We start from the raw sequence: 11,657 nt of genomic DNA, 5'->3' as shown, positions 1-11,657 counted from the left end.
AGCAGCAAAAAGAAAGCAGCAGACGCGACCCCACCACCCCCGCCGCGCCCGGCGCGAAAGCAGCACGACCCACCCCGCTCCGGCCCCGCACCGCCCACAGGCCGCCGAGAGGAGGACGGCCACGCCGGCCCCGGCCCGTCCCCCCCCCCGCCGCCAAACACCGAGCAACCCTCCACTCCCAAGCCGCGCACGATGCACCGCACCACGCGTCACCGGCACCCGCCCCAACAGAGCGAAGCCACACCCCGACCCGGGGGCACTCCAAAGGGACCCCCGACGCCCGCAACCCGCCCACAACAGACACACACGAACCCCGGCCACAGGCGCGACCACCCACGCCCCCCCCGGACGACGCAACCACGGCAAGCACCACGGCCAACCACCGAAACCCGGCACCGGAAGACGAGGCACGCCCCGACGCCCCGCAGAGCAGAAGCACCCCGGCCAGCACCACAAAAGAACCGATGCCCGGCGCCCAGCCCCACCCAGCAGCAGCACAGCCACCAGGCCAGTAGCCCACGTCCGCCACCACGGAACCCCCCAAGAGCACCGCACGCGGCCGCCGCAGGACCCCCCCGCGGCGCCCCAGACCCCGCCCCGACGGGGGCAACAGTCCCCCGGGCCAGACCCGCCAGGCACCCCGCTCCGAGCACCCCCCCGAGCCCCCAGGACCCAAGGACCCCCGAACTAGCCCCCGCGCCCCACAAGACGCACCCCATAGCCCCCCACTACACTAAGTGATGGAGCCGATCAAGGGAGCCCAGAGAGATCGGTCGGGCATGTTTTAAAATGAGCTCTTTCTTTCTTTCAGTTGTATGTGCAACCTTTTGCTATAACCTAGTTGGTGGCTAATAAAAATCATGTAATCAAAAACTGCATTGTAGAGAAGTTGTGAGCAGAAGACGAAGCAGCTCTCAAAACAGGATTTATTCAAATCATTCATCAAAATAAGTAAAGTTACCCAGGCAGATGTTTCTCAAATCGACGTTTTGATGATATTATTGGTAGAAGGGGTGGAGACCTGCCATCCTTTTACTATACTGTCTTGAAATGTAGCTTCAACCCCCACCCCAAGAATTTTAAAGCTGCTGCAGCATACCAGACCCCCATGAAAAGTAGTCCTTTGAGACTCAAACAAGTGACAACAGGGGTTATTGAACCTCCTTGGCTCAGAGTCGGGCTGGTGTTAGAAAAGCCTCCAGTGCTGATGACTGGGGAGGCAAGTCTTTTAGCACAACAGCTGTTTGAAGGAAACATAATAAAAGGCTTGAGGGGCTTTGCAACCTCCTTTCTCCTTCCTGCCCCCCACTGCTAAAAAGCATGAACAGGATGAGTTGTATCCTTGGGCTTGCACATGCCAAAAGAGTAAAAAATTCCTCCCCGGAGGTGATGGATGTCTTGGGGCTTGTCTTCTCTTGCTATCTTAGGTTTAATGCTGAGACTTGTGTTTTAACAAAGATTAAGGAAGGCGGGGAAAGGGAGCCTCAGTTATCGGGTTTCTGAGAAAAATAAATTCTACAACATGAACTCTTTGCTCTGTGCATCTGATAAACAGCAGGTTCCTGTTTTCATCTCTACTTTGTTTCTTATCCTGTTATTTTTTTTGTATAAATGTATCTATTTTGCAAAGCGTAATGCAAAACTTATTGCAAACAGGCTACATTTAAGTGTAAAATCGTATGAAGAACTTTGCAAAGGTGTTTAAAACCCCACAGTAAACGCCGGTTATCAATAACCTTCATGTAGTCGCCTAATAATCCTCACAGTGCCTTCTGTGATACTTGGGTCTGAATTATTTTGAAAGATTCTTTTTCCCCAAAATAAAGCCAAGTTTATACAGCACAATGGGTCCAACTTTTGTGTCTATGTGAATAAAGCTAGTAGCAGGATATTCCAAAATATTTGAAGATGCAATTGTAAAGAGGGACACCTGGGAGAGAAAGCATTGATTTTGTGTTTGCTAAATCCAAGTAGATGACAAAAAGTCTCATGTTTATATTTGTAAAAAAGAAAGGTTAAACAACATATAATTTCCACTCCACCTTACAATTATGGACCACTTTAAATTGGTGCATTAATCATTAATGTCAGCTTAATTCTTGCTGGAGTACTTGGGGCTGGACTGTAAAAGGTGAGATACACCAACGATGCCACCTCAATGCAGAAATGACCATGGCAAAGATTTCAGTTGAGGGCCACCAGGCACTATATAACATCATAGCAAAATGGCAATAGGACTGTCTTGATATGAAAGGTGTCATCTGAGGCCTCAATCCCCTTTGCTGCTTCTTTACTCATTTTGACCTGATGTTTATTTCAGCTGCCGGTCACTCTGATTTATTATAGGACAACCAAGAGAAAGGTACTCACTGAAAACATCTCCTCTTGGATTGAGCTGGTTTTCTTCCCCTTCCTCCTCTCCCTTCTCCTCAGGAAATTCCTCTTGTGCTTCCTCCTTTGGGGTCCCAACATAGATTTCTCCGTCGTAGTCGAAAGGTTGATGGAGGACCTTAGGGGATGGCGTCACGACTGCTTCTGGTATGGTGTTTTTTATGTCCTTGTTGCTAAACGTACCTCCCAGAATCTCTGGCCTCACCTGGGAGTCTGGGATGGCTGCACACAGGAAAACGAACCAGTAGAGACACATGGATCTGCAGTTAGTATTTTACCAGGACCTGTTTGTTGTATATATGTGTTCTCCACCTGCTGCAGTTGTTTACTGCTTCCTTGAAAATTAGTAAAAAAAAAAGTCACTTTTCTAGAAAAGCAGAACAAAATGAAGAATGCAAAGCCTGCATGCAAATAAAAAGAGGCTACAAAATAAATTAATGAACACAAAACTTAAATTAGTGCTTTAAACATAGTAACGATTTATCAAACAAAATCTGTCATGCTGGACCTTTCAAGCAGTGACTATTGAGTGCTACACATTTCAAGCTGTGAGCGAGACAAAGATGAGGTAAGCCAACATAACAAAAAGGCAAGGCAGGAGAGAACAGCTAAAGCTATATTTCACATAATCTCACCATTAAGGGAATCATCTGCACTGCCTTTGTCTCCATCCCATGACCTCTGATAAAATGGCTTGGCTATAAAAAATAAAGGCATCTTCATTTGTGCATATACGTCTGACCTAGACTCTTTTTTTCAAAGAGCAAAGCTCTGTCTTTCCTTTTCATCTTCCCCACAATGAGCTAGTGCCAATTCAGGTTCCTATTTGCACATGTGTGTTTTCAATCTGGGTCTGTTTTAGTTTTTAAATGTAGACTGCAGCCCAAAAAGAGGAAACTAACCTTGGCTGTGCTGCTACTCACTGATGGTTAAAAGGTCCAAATGAAATATGCAGCTGTAAAATTACTTTTGATCATTATGACTTATTAAATTCATCTGGAAAAGTCTCCACTTTTTTGCTTCTTACTTTCATCCACTTTAAAATCTACTTATAAAGTATTTGTTTTCAAAAATTGCCTCACCAGAACACTCAAAACCGTTGCCTCTGAAGCCAGGTTTGCACCGACACCTGTAGGATCCAGGAGTGTTTAGGCAAACAGCATGCTGACTGCACTTGTGGGTTTCATCTTCACACTCGTCGAGATCTACAATAAAAAAAAACTGCTTGTACTTTCAAAGGTATCGCTGCAATTAATCAATTTGCCTTCAAAATACCAAGTAGACTCACCTACACAGTCATATTTGCCGTTGACATATTTTAGATCAAAGCCATCCTGGCACTTGCAGTAGTAGCTGCCAAAGGTGTTCACACATTGTCTATTGTATGGGCAGACAGTCTTCCCAGTTATGCATTCATCAATATCTGAAGAGAAATTAAATATGACATTATATTTTTCATATAGGGAAATATTTATTAACATCTTTATTTTAGAAAGTTGAGAACTGAATACTAAAATTAATAATGGATTACTTTTGTTAATTCCTAATTTGTAGCTAACTTGTCAAAAATATTTTCACTATCATTACATTTAAATAAGACAAATAAAAAATGTGTAAGTACAAAATGCTGTTTTTAATTGCGGATTTGGTTCACTAAGGGAAAAAGTTTATCAAAAACTCGAATGAAGCCACTGCTTAACATAGAACCTGTCTGACAACATGAAGTTGGCTAAATTTCAACATTCATCCACTACAAACCTGATTAAAAGGTTTTTGAACGGAAAAAAATCCAGAAAGTGACAAATCATCTAGGGGAACATGAAAACCTTAACAATATCCCAAAGCACTGCAGGCCTCATCTGTCATATTTAAGGTCATGTTAATGATTGAAATATTAAAAAGGACTTGGAGAAAGAGAAGCAACTGAGGCACATATCAAGGTAAACTATTGCTGATCAACAAGAACAAAAATGCCTATTTATATTTATACTAAAATAAAACACACACATCTTGCTAATCCTCAAGATTTTGTGAAAATATTACAGTATGTTAACTGACAGAGTCGAAGACTTTTGGGGAAGTGTTTGTTCGTGTTCAAAAATCCTAAGTATCTGCAAAGCAACAATCTACAATAGTGTTTTCAGTTATGACCAATGTTTGATAGAAGTTGTTACTGCCCAGGGTGGCATCCAGTCAGGAAAGTCTGTGAGCGTATTAACTGGAATAAAAACTAATGGACTATCTTTTATTAAGGGTGAACTGGCACAACACTAGTAGTCATAAATGACATTTCCTAAATATTTCTATAGTTATGAATTTTTAATACTGGGAAGAACTAAAGCCACCCCTATGTCTGTTGGACTTTCTGAATCCCAATTTGTTGTTTTTTTTTAAAGCCATGATCTGTAAATTCTTACTCTTTTGGCCAGCTAGGTACTTTCTGGGATTCTGCATGGTACATTTCCACTTCTGTTTGTTCTACTGTATGTTTTTAATCCCCTCACCTATATGTAAATAATTCACCTACTTTTAATCTTTATTTAGTTGTGCTTGAGTCCATTATTTTAAATGCCTCAATCTGTGGTTAACAACCAAAAATTTGGGTTTGTTGATGCTAGTGAGAAAGTCTTCATGCAACCAAAGCTAAAATTCAGTGTAGAATACAGGGTCAGTATGTTCTATTCAGCACATCTGGGCTCCATTGGCTTTTGGCATACTTTCAAAGTAAAAGCCTGCTTTTGTTGTCAGTTACTGTTGAAAGTGTTCGATCAGAGGAAATCATGAAAATTGGTGAAGGAATAGTTCTGTTTAAAACTCTGTGGTCTGTGAGTGGCCTGGCTTAGTCACAACTCAAACATATTTTATAGAGCAGATAAAACCGAACTGTGTTTGATTTATAAGCCTGACAGTAAAATTCACTTCATCCATGAAAAGAAGAATTTAGCTATGAGAGATCAGAAGGTAAAGTCATTCTTTTTTAATATTCCTTTTTAGTTCAAAAAGACAGTGCGTTATCCTTAGCATGGCTGCTCACCTACACAAGTTCTCTCATCTTGGCCCAGTTGAAGGCCTGCAGATGGACAGAGGCAACGGATCTCCCCCTCTACTTCCTCACATCCATACTGACAATGGGCAAGAGAGCACGTCCTGGAATCTATGTGCATAAATATGATTAAGAAACTCAGGTTTACATTCTGACTTCTACTTTAGAGTTAAAGTAACAATAGTTGAACTCACTGGCACATGATCCATCGGACATTAGCATGTATCCGTTCAGACAGTAGCACTTGTAACTACCGTGAGTGTTCATGCAACGATGCTCACAGGGACGGGGTTTTAGGCCACACTCATTCAAATCTAAGAAAGTCCCAAAATGATAAAATTAACCAACTTTGCTGAAACAGAGTGAAAACAAATAAACAACTAGAAGTTAAATGATTCTAATCCCCCCTCATGTCCCTCTTCATCGATGTGGAATACCCACCTTGATTACACATTTTCCCGGTGTATCCAGGAAAACACTTGCATTTGTTTGGGCCAACACACTCTCCATGCTTGCAGCCGTGCTCGCACTGAGCTGGTAGAGCATTTGAAATGGAGAAAAATACCACAATACACCAGACATATTAGTGGTGGACTGCACTCAAAACCACACACTTCTATTATAAAGGCATTTCCTTTCAGATTTTGGGGTTCGAGGAATGTTGATAGAAAGAACAGCGTTGGGGAGAATCAGAGGCAGTATTTTTACAATATCTTGTTAAAGTATTTAAATCCCTTCATTCATTCATTATTTTTTCCTGTTACAAAAATAAACTTCAATGTTTTTTGAGTGATAGACCAACCATTAAACTATTCATGAATACAGAGTGTATCTTGCATCTGCATTCATGCCCCTTTACTCTGACATTACTAAGATTCGTTGTAACAAATTATTCTCGGAAGTGAGGTAACAGTGGAAGTGTACACATTATGAAGTTAATGTAGATATGTCTGAAGCCCAAACTTACCATGACATTGTCATCAACCTAAAATGAATTGCCATGGATAATTATAACAAACAGCTGTTCATAAAAGCAAGTATACCTCTGCAGAAGCTGCAAAGATCCTCTGATCATTTGGGAAAAAAAAGGAAACCCACCAGTTCTGCAAATATGGTCTTTTTTAAGGAGAGACAAAGATAAATTTGCTCTGATTGAAAGAAATAAACATGAAACTGTTTGTAGCTTGCCACAAGGAATGTAAGAGAGTATCTTTTTGGTAAAACATGGTTATTATAGCACTATGGTGATGTTTTTTTTTAGTAGGGGTCACAGGTCAGGTCATAAATATAAGGCACTCCTGGAAGCGAAAGGTGAAAGGTTGCAAAACATGAGACTACACTAGACTTGAAAACAAATATAATAAAAACTAGGAAACATTTTCCTCTGAGTTTGCAGTTATGCATTACTTCCTGTCAGGATCTATCACATATAATCCCAGTAAAATTGACAGTTTTTGATTACAGCTTGATGTAAAAAAAAAAACAACAACAAAACAATAAGGAAAATTAATGCATTTCTAAAATATCTGTAAAATATTTTTCTCCATTTAGACATGTAGAATTCCTACCCTCACACTGCCCTTTATTGTTTTTCTTCCAGCCATAGCAGCACTCCAGTCTACTTCCATAGCGACAAACGCCTGGCTGGCTTCCATTAGGGACTTGTCGATGGTGCCTTTGTGGAAAAAGCAGTTAAATTAATAATTTAAATTTAATACTGTAGATGACCTGCTTTGTTTATAGATTAAAACAATCAAAATCAAACATCATTACTTAAAGAGCCACTATAAAATAGGGAGGAAAGTTTTATGAAAACTCTCCCTTTTTAGATGTGAACATCATCAGAGCAGGTTCTGCAGCATCTGTTCTTCATTAATGCACAAAAATAAACCACTAATACAAAGTGTCTACACTTTAGCTCATTCAAAGACAAAAGTCAGGCTTCCTGTTGCTAAACAGTCAGCTGATTGGATGGAGAAAAGCACAAATTAGACACTTCCCACAATGAATATTAAAACCCACACAATTTAATTTTTTACTTTTATCTTTGTGTGAGTTTCACAGTCAAATGCTTTTCTAATCTTAAACTATTCTCAGTTGCTGGGAAGGGGCCAGCACTACTCTTAAAATAACTCACCTTAAGAAAACATTATGTTGCAGAAAAGTATTATAGTTTAAATAAATGTAAATTTTAATATGCGACAAATTAAAATATAGAGCAAAAGGAAAGAAAGCTAAATCTAATGGAAGAACCTTCCATCTTCATGATCTTAACTTTGAAGCCTAAAACCAAATGTTAATATCTAAGATTTTTAGATGTGCGGGAAAAAAAAGCTGCTTAGACTTCCTGTGGGACAGGAGGAATCTGAGACTGGACAAGAAATCAACAGGAATAGCCCAGGGAGAAGGGGCTCTTCGGTGGAACAGGTGCCCTTCAGTTATTAACAGTTGCTGTTCCACATTTAGAAGACACACACTCATCATCTCTTTGCTTGGACAGCTTTTTAAACTGCTCTTGAAACATGTAATCTTCAGAAATATTATTTTTACAATTCTCAATACATAATAGATGTAAAAGTAGTTTTTTTAATGAAACTTATTTTCAAGTGGAAATATAAAGCTTAGATCAGTGAGAAATCTTAGAGATGAAACACAGCAAACACCCTTTGTTTTGTTAGTCTGACTTACCTATAAGCTTCTGTGCTGCTAAAGGAGATGCTCTGCAGGATGAAAAATGCTCCAATCAAAGTAAATGGCTCCATGTCTCAAAATCTTAGCAGCCGTGTTGCTTTGTTTCCTCCAAGGGACTGACTTCAGCCTGGGAGCTCTAACTATTCCTGCCTCAGATACACTTTTATTAATTTCCTCAAACAGGAACACATCTCATTTGAGGATTTCACTAAAGGCACGCTGGATTTCATGTATTTTAAGAGCAAAAACGTGTCTTCTTTTTCTAGAGTTTAAAAAAAAGGTAATTTAGTCCTTTTTCTGTGCCCCAGCTACTCTTTGTATCCCATAATTTGCTTCCCCTTCATCCCCTCTCAAGTTCTGGAGGTGGGTTGACTCTGTGAAATGATACTGCTCTGAGACAGATAGGGGGCGACTTTCAGAGGTAGTTGTGGGGGTGGGGATTTTGTTTGGGTTTTCACCACTCCAATCTATTACCAGTCTGCATGAAGCTCTTGCAGGAACAGGAAGAAAAAAGAATCTAGTTTTGCACATATAAACCTATCATATAGTCAGTGAGAGCTAATATTATATACATGCATTACCCAATATTTTATCTTCACTGTGTTTTTTAAATTGCACATAGAAAGTTGCATCCTCTATTTGTAGAAAACAGAGGAACATGCAGAGGCGTGCTGTTAGCCCCTGCAGCACTCTCTGATGTCTTGCTCAGAGGTAACACATAAAGCTTTGTCGTCTCACATGTTTATTCAAAGTTGAGCCATAAAAGTGTTTAATGAGTTTGCACCCTTAGCAACATCTGGTCCTACTTGTTTGTTCACTCAAGAAATGAATGGCTCGTGATTCCCTGAGACCTGCAGGATTAACTGTTTTTGATGTTGTTGCTGTTTCTTTTAGTTCCTGTCTGAAGAATGCAGCTCACAATTTACATTTACATCACAATTTTTGTTTAAACTGCTATGCTTCTGGAGCATCTCCATAATGTCTTTTATTTGAGGATTCTAAAAGGAATTCCCCGTACATACAAAACTGCACATTTTTGCTACTGTGGGTTATAATTACTTTAAGTTAATAGATGCCTAGTGTCTTTTTGAAATGTTTTTAAAAAAACTAAGTAGGTGTAGTAGTTTTTCAAAACTTTTCACACCATCATTCAGAAGAAGCTCTATTGGTGACGTGAGGGAGCCACTTCCCTCTTTTATCAAAAGAATACATTAAAAAAACAAACAATAAAAAAACATTTTAATAATGCTTAGATTTTGGGGAAATGTTTTGCATACTGACAAGACCAAACTGCAACTATTTGGATGGGAAGTGTTGTTAAAACCTGATTTAAAAATAACAAAGTATTTCAGAAAAAGAACACAGAAGTTTATTAATAACACATTGGAGCACTGATCTAAAGCATAAAAGAGAGTCAAATCCAAAATTAGGATTCTGCAGTAGCGTAGTAAACATCTAGCTCAAAATTCTGTTAAAATAATGCTGCAGGCTTTTACCTTTTTTACTTTTATAAACTGCATTGTCACTGCATGAAAAGTGGGATTTTCGTCAATATACGGCACTGTAGATTGTCGTGGAACTTCAGGTTAGCGGCAGTTTACGGGAATTTGCAGGCTTCGCCGAAAACTCCCGTAAATTGTCAGAAATTGACGTGGAATTTCTTAGGCAGTGTTCCCCCCATGCCTCCCCCCCATGGAATTCTAGGGGAGGCTTTAACATGTAAATGAACATGCTGTGAGCTATACAAATGCAAACCAGGGTTGCAGGGGGGGGGTTTACCCCAAGTGACATCTTTCTGGGTAAGAAAATCTCTGATACAAAGAGATCAGGCTTAGTATAGCCTCTTACATTTTAGCTTGAATTGATTTATTTAATTAAAGTATAGAGACCAAAACAGATCTTTAGCTGACAGAGCAATACATTTAGAGCAGTAATTTTTTTTTTTTTTAATTTGCATCTAAGATAAAAAATAAAATGTTGTCTGTCAATATGCTCAATTCACAATTACTTAAGTGGAAAAGTTTCAAGAAATGATTCTGAGATGATTCACTTTATAACATGGCGCATTATCCTGTTGGAAGTAGCCATCAGAAGATTGGTACACTGTGGTCATAAGGACATAGGTCAGCATGCTAAATTGGTTTTAAGTGGCCCAAAGTGTGGCAATAAATATCCCCCAAATAGATGGTAGAAATAGATCAGGCTCAGTATAGCCTAATTATAGACTCTTACATTTTAGCTTGAATTGATTTATTTAATTAAAGTACGCTAGATTACTGTGTATGCAAATGTTATGTAAAAAAAATACACAAAATAATATACTTCAAAAAATAGTTTTAATCAGAATCAGTTGGCTGTAATGGTTAATTTTTTTATTTTTAGATTTCCACTTTTTTTTTTTTTTTTTTATTGAATATATAAGAAAACAATAACAATCTCAAATAACAAGTCAATAACAAATATTTCAATACAAGAAGAAATATCACAACTCCTGCTTTTGAAAAATAAAATTAAATGCACAGGCTGGAACAAAGTATAAAATAAAATACAATAAATAAAAATAAATAAAATAATAATAGTAGTTAAAGTAAATTAATCAGTGGGGACTACCAACTGAAATTCTTCAATTAACTCAAACAATTTAATTGCATTTAAATTCTGCATCTTTCTCAGACATCTTTTGAAAAGGGAAAGTTCATTTTTGAGAGTAGAGATTGAGAGGGAGCATTTTGCATAGCGACATTTATGGATATAATACTTTGTTACAATTATTAGAATATTGATTAAAAATTCCAATTTTTTTTTCTTTAATGGATAAACCGAATTGAATGTTTTGCCAGGAAATAAAATCTAAATTTATTGTTGTAGAAGACAGAAAGGTTCGAAGTTGATCCCATAAGTTTAATACTTCTTTACATTCATAAAAAAGATGTTTAGTTGTTTCCAATTGAGTTGTACAAAAGCCACAATTCTCAACATTAAACTTAAATCTCTCTCTTAAAAACTCATTTGAAGGATATATGTTATTTATTATTTTAAATTGTAATTCTTTATATTTAGGAGGAATTGGGAATTTCAAATAATTTGTCCTAATTTTGACTATCATAGATTTCTTAAAATTTTGTAAGAGAGCTGTGCTTTTTGTTCTTCCTGGGTACATATTATTTATAGAATATTGATTCAAAAACTTGTTGTTGCATTTATTATCTCTAATGTCCACCTGCTCAAATTCAATCTTATGGAGACAAACAATTGCAATTGCAAACAATTTATAGGTGCATTACCGCCAACTTCCAGAATGGAGCGACGCGAGCTCTTCTCGTGAGTCCTTCCGTATAACAATGACGTCGTATGTGATTGGAGGAGCCTGATGAGCCTTCGGCCCCATCGTCCAATCACGTGTGAGCTTTTGTGCACTACGACTACTCGTGAGACCAGCATATTAGCAGACATGTTTGTGTTACTATACTCAGAAGAACTTCATCTCCAGTTACCGTGTTTGTATTTTGTTGTTACGTGAACAATGGCTGCA

At 38.7% G+C, this 11,657-nt stretch overlaps 1 protein-coding gene across 2 annotated transcripts in view; it reads right to left on the bottom strand.

Annotated features, from left to right (window-relative positions):
* Positions 1-8,521, bottom strand: part of egfl6 (EGF-like-domain, multiple 6) — a 17,616-nt gene extending 9,095 nt beyond the window's left edge. Inside the window, exons 1-9 of one of the 2 annotated variants that reach the window (XM_038293414.1) lie at positions 8,123-8,521; positions 7,003-7,109; positions 5,876-5,968; positions 5,629-5,748; positions 5,426-5,545; positions 3,680-3,814; positions 3,474-3,596; positions 3,027-3,089; positions 2,371-2,613 (exon numbers count right to left, since the gene is read on the bottom strand). In XM_038293414.1, coding sequence (XP_038149342.1) covers positions 2,371-2,613; positions 3,027-3,089; positions 3,474-3,596; positions 3,680-3,814; positions 5,426-5,545; positions 5,629-5,748; positions 5,876-5,968; positions 7,003-7,109; positions 8,123-8,196 — 1,078 coding nt within the window. In that variant the 5' untranslated portion in view covers positions 8,197-8,521. The remainder of the gene's footprint in view (positions 1-2,370; positions 2,614-3,026; positions 3,090-3,473; positions 3,597-3,679; positions 3,815-5,425; positions 5,546-5,628; positions 5,749-5,875; positions 5,969-7,002; positions 7,110-8,122) is intronic. The other variant, XM_038293415.1, reaches the window with a different exon arrangement.
* Positions 8,522-11,657: the final 3,136 nt, after the last annotated feature.

This window comes from Cyprinodon tularosa, unplaced genomic scaffold (genome assembly GCF_016077235.1).
Source record: "Cyprinodon tularosa strain WSP-4 unplaced genomic scaffold, ASM1607723v1 ctg326, whole genome shotgun sequence".
Classification (NCBI taxonomy): Eukaryota; Metazoa; Chordata; class Actinopteri; order Cyprinodontiformes; family Cyprinodontidae; genus Cyprinodon; species Cyprinodon tularosa.
This window is presented reverse-complemented; position numbering and strand designations above follow the sequence as displayed.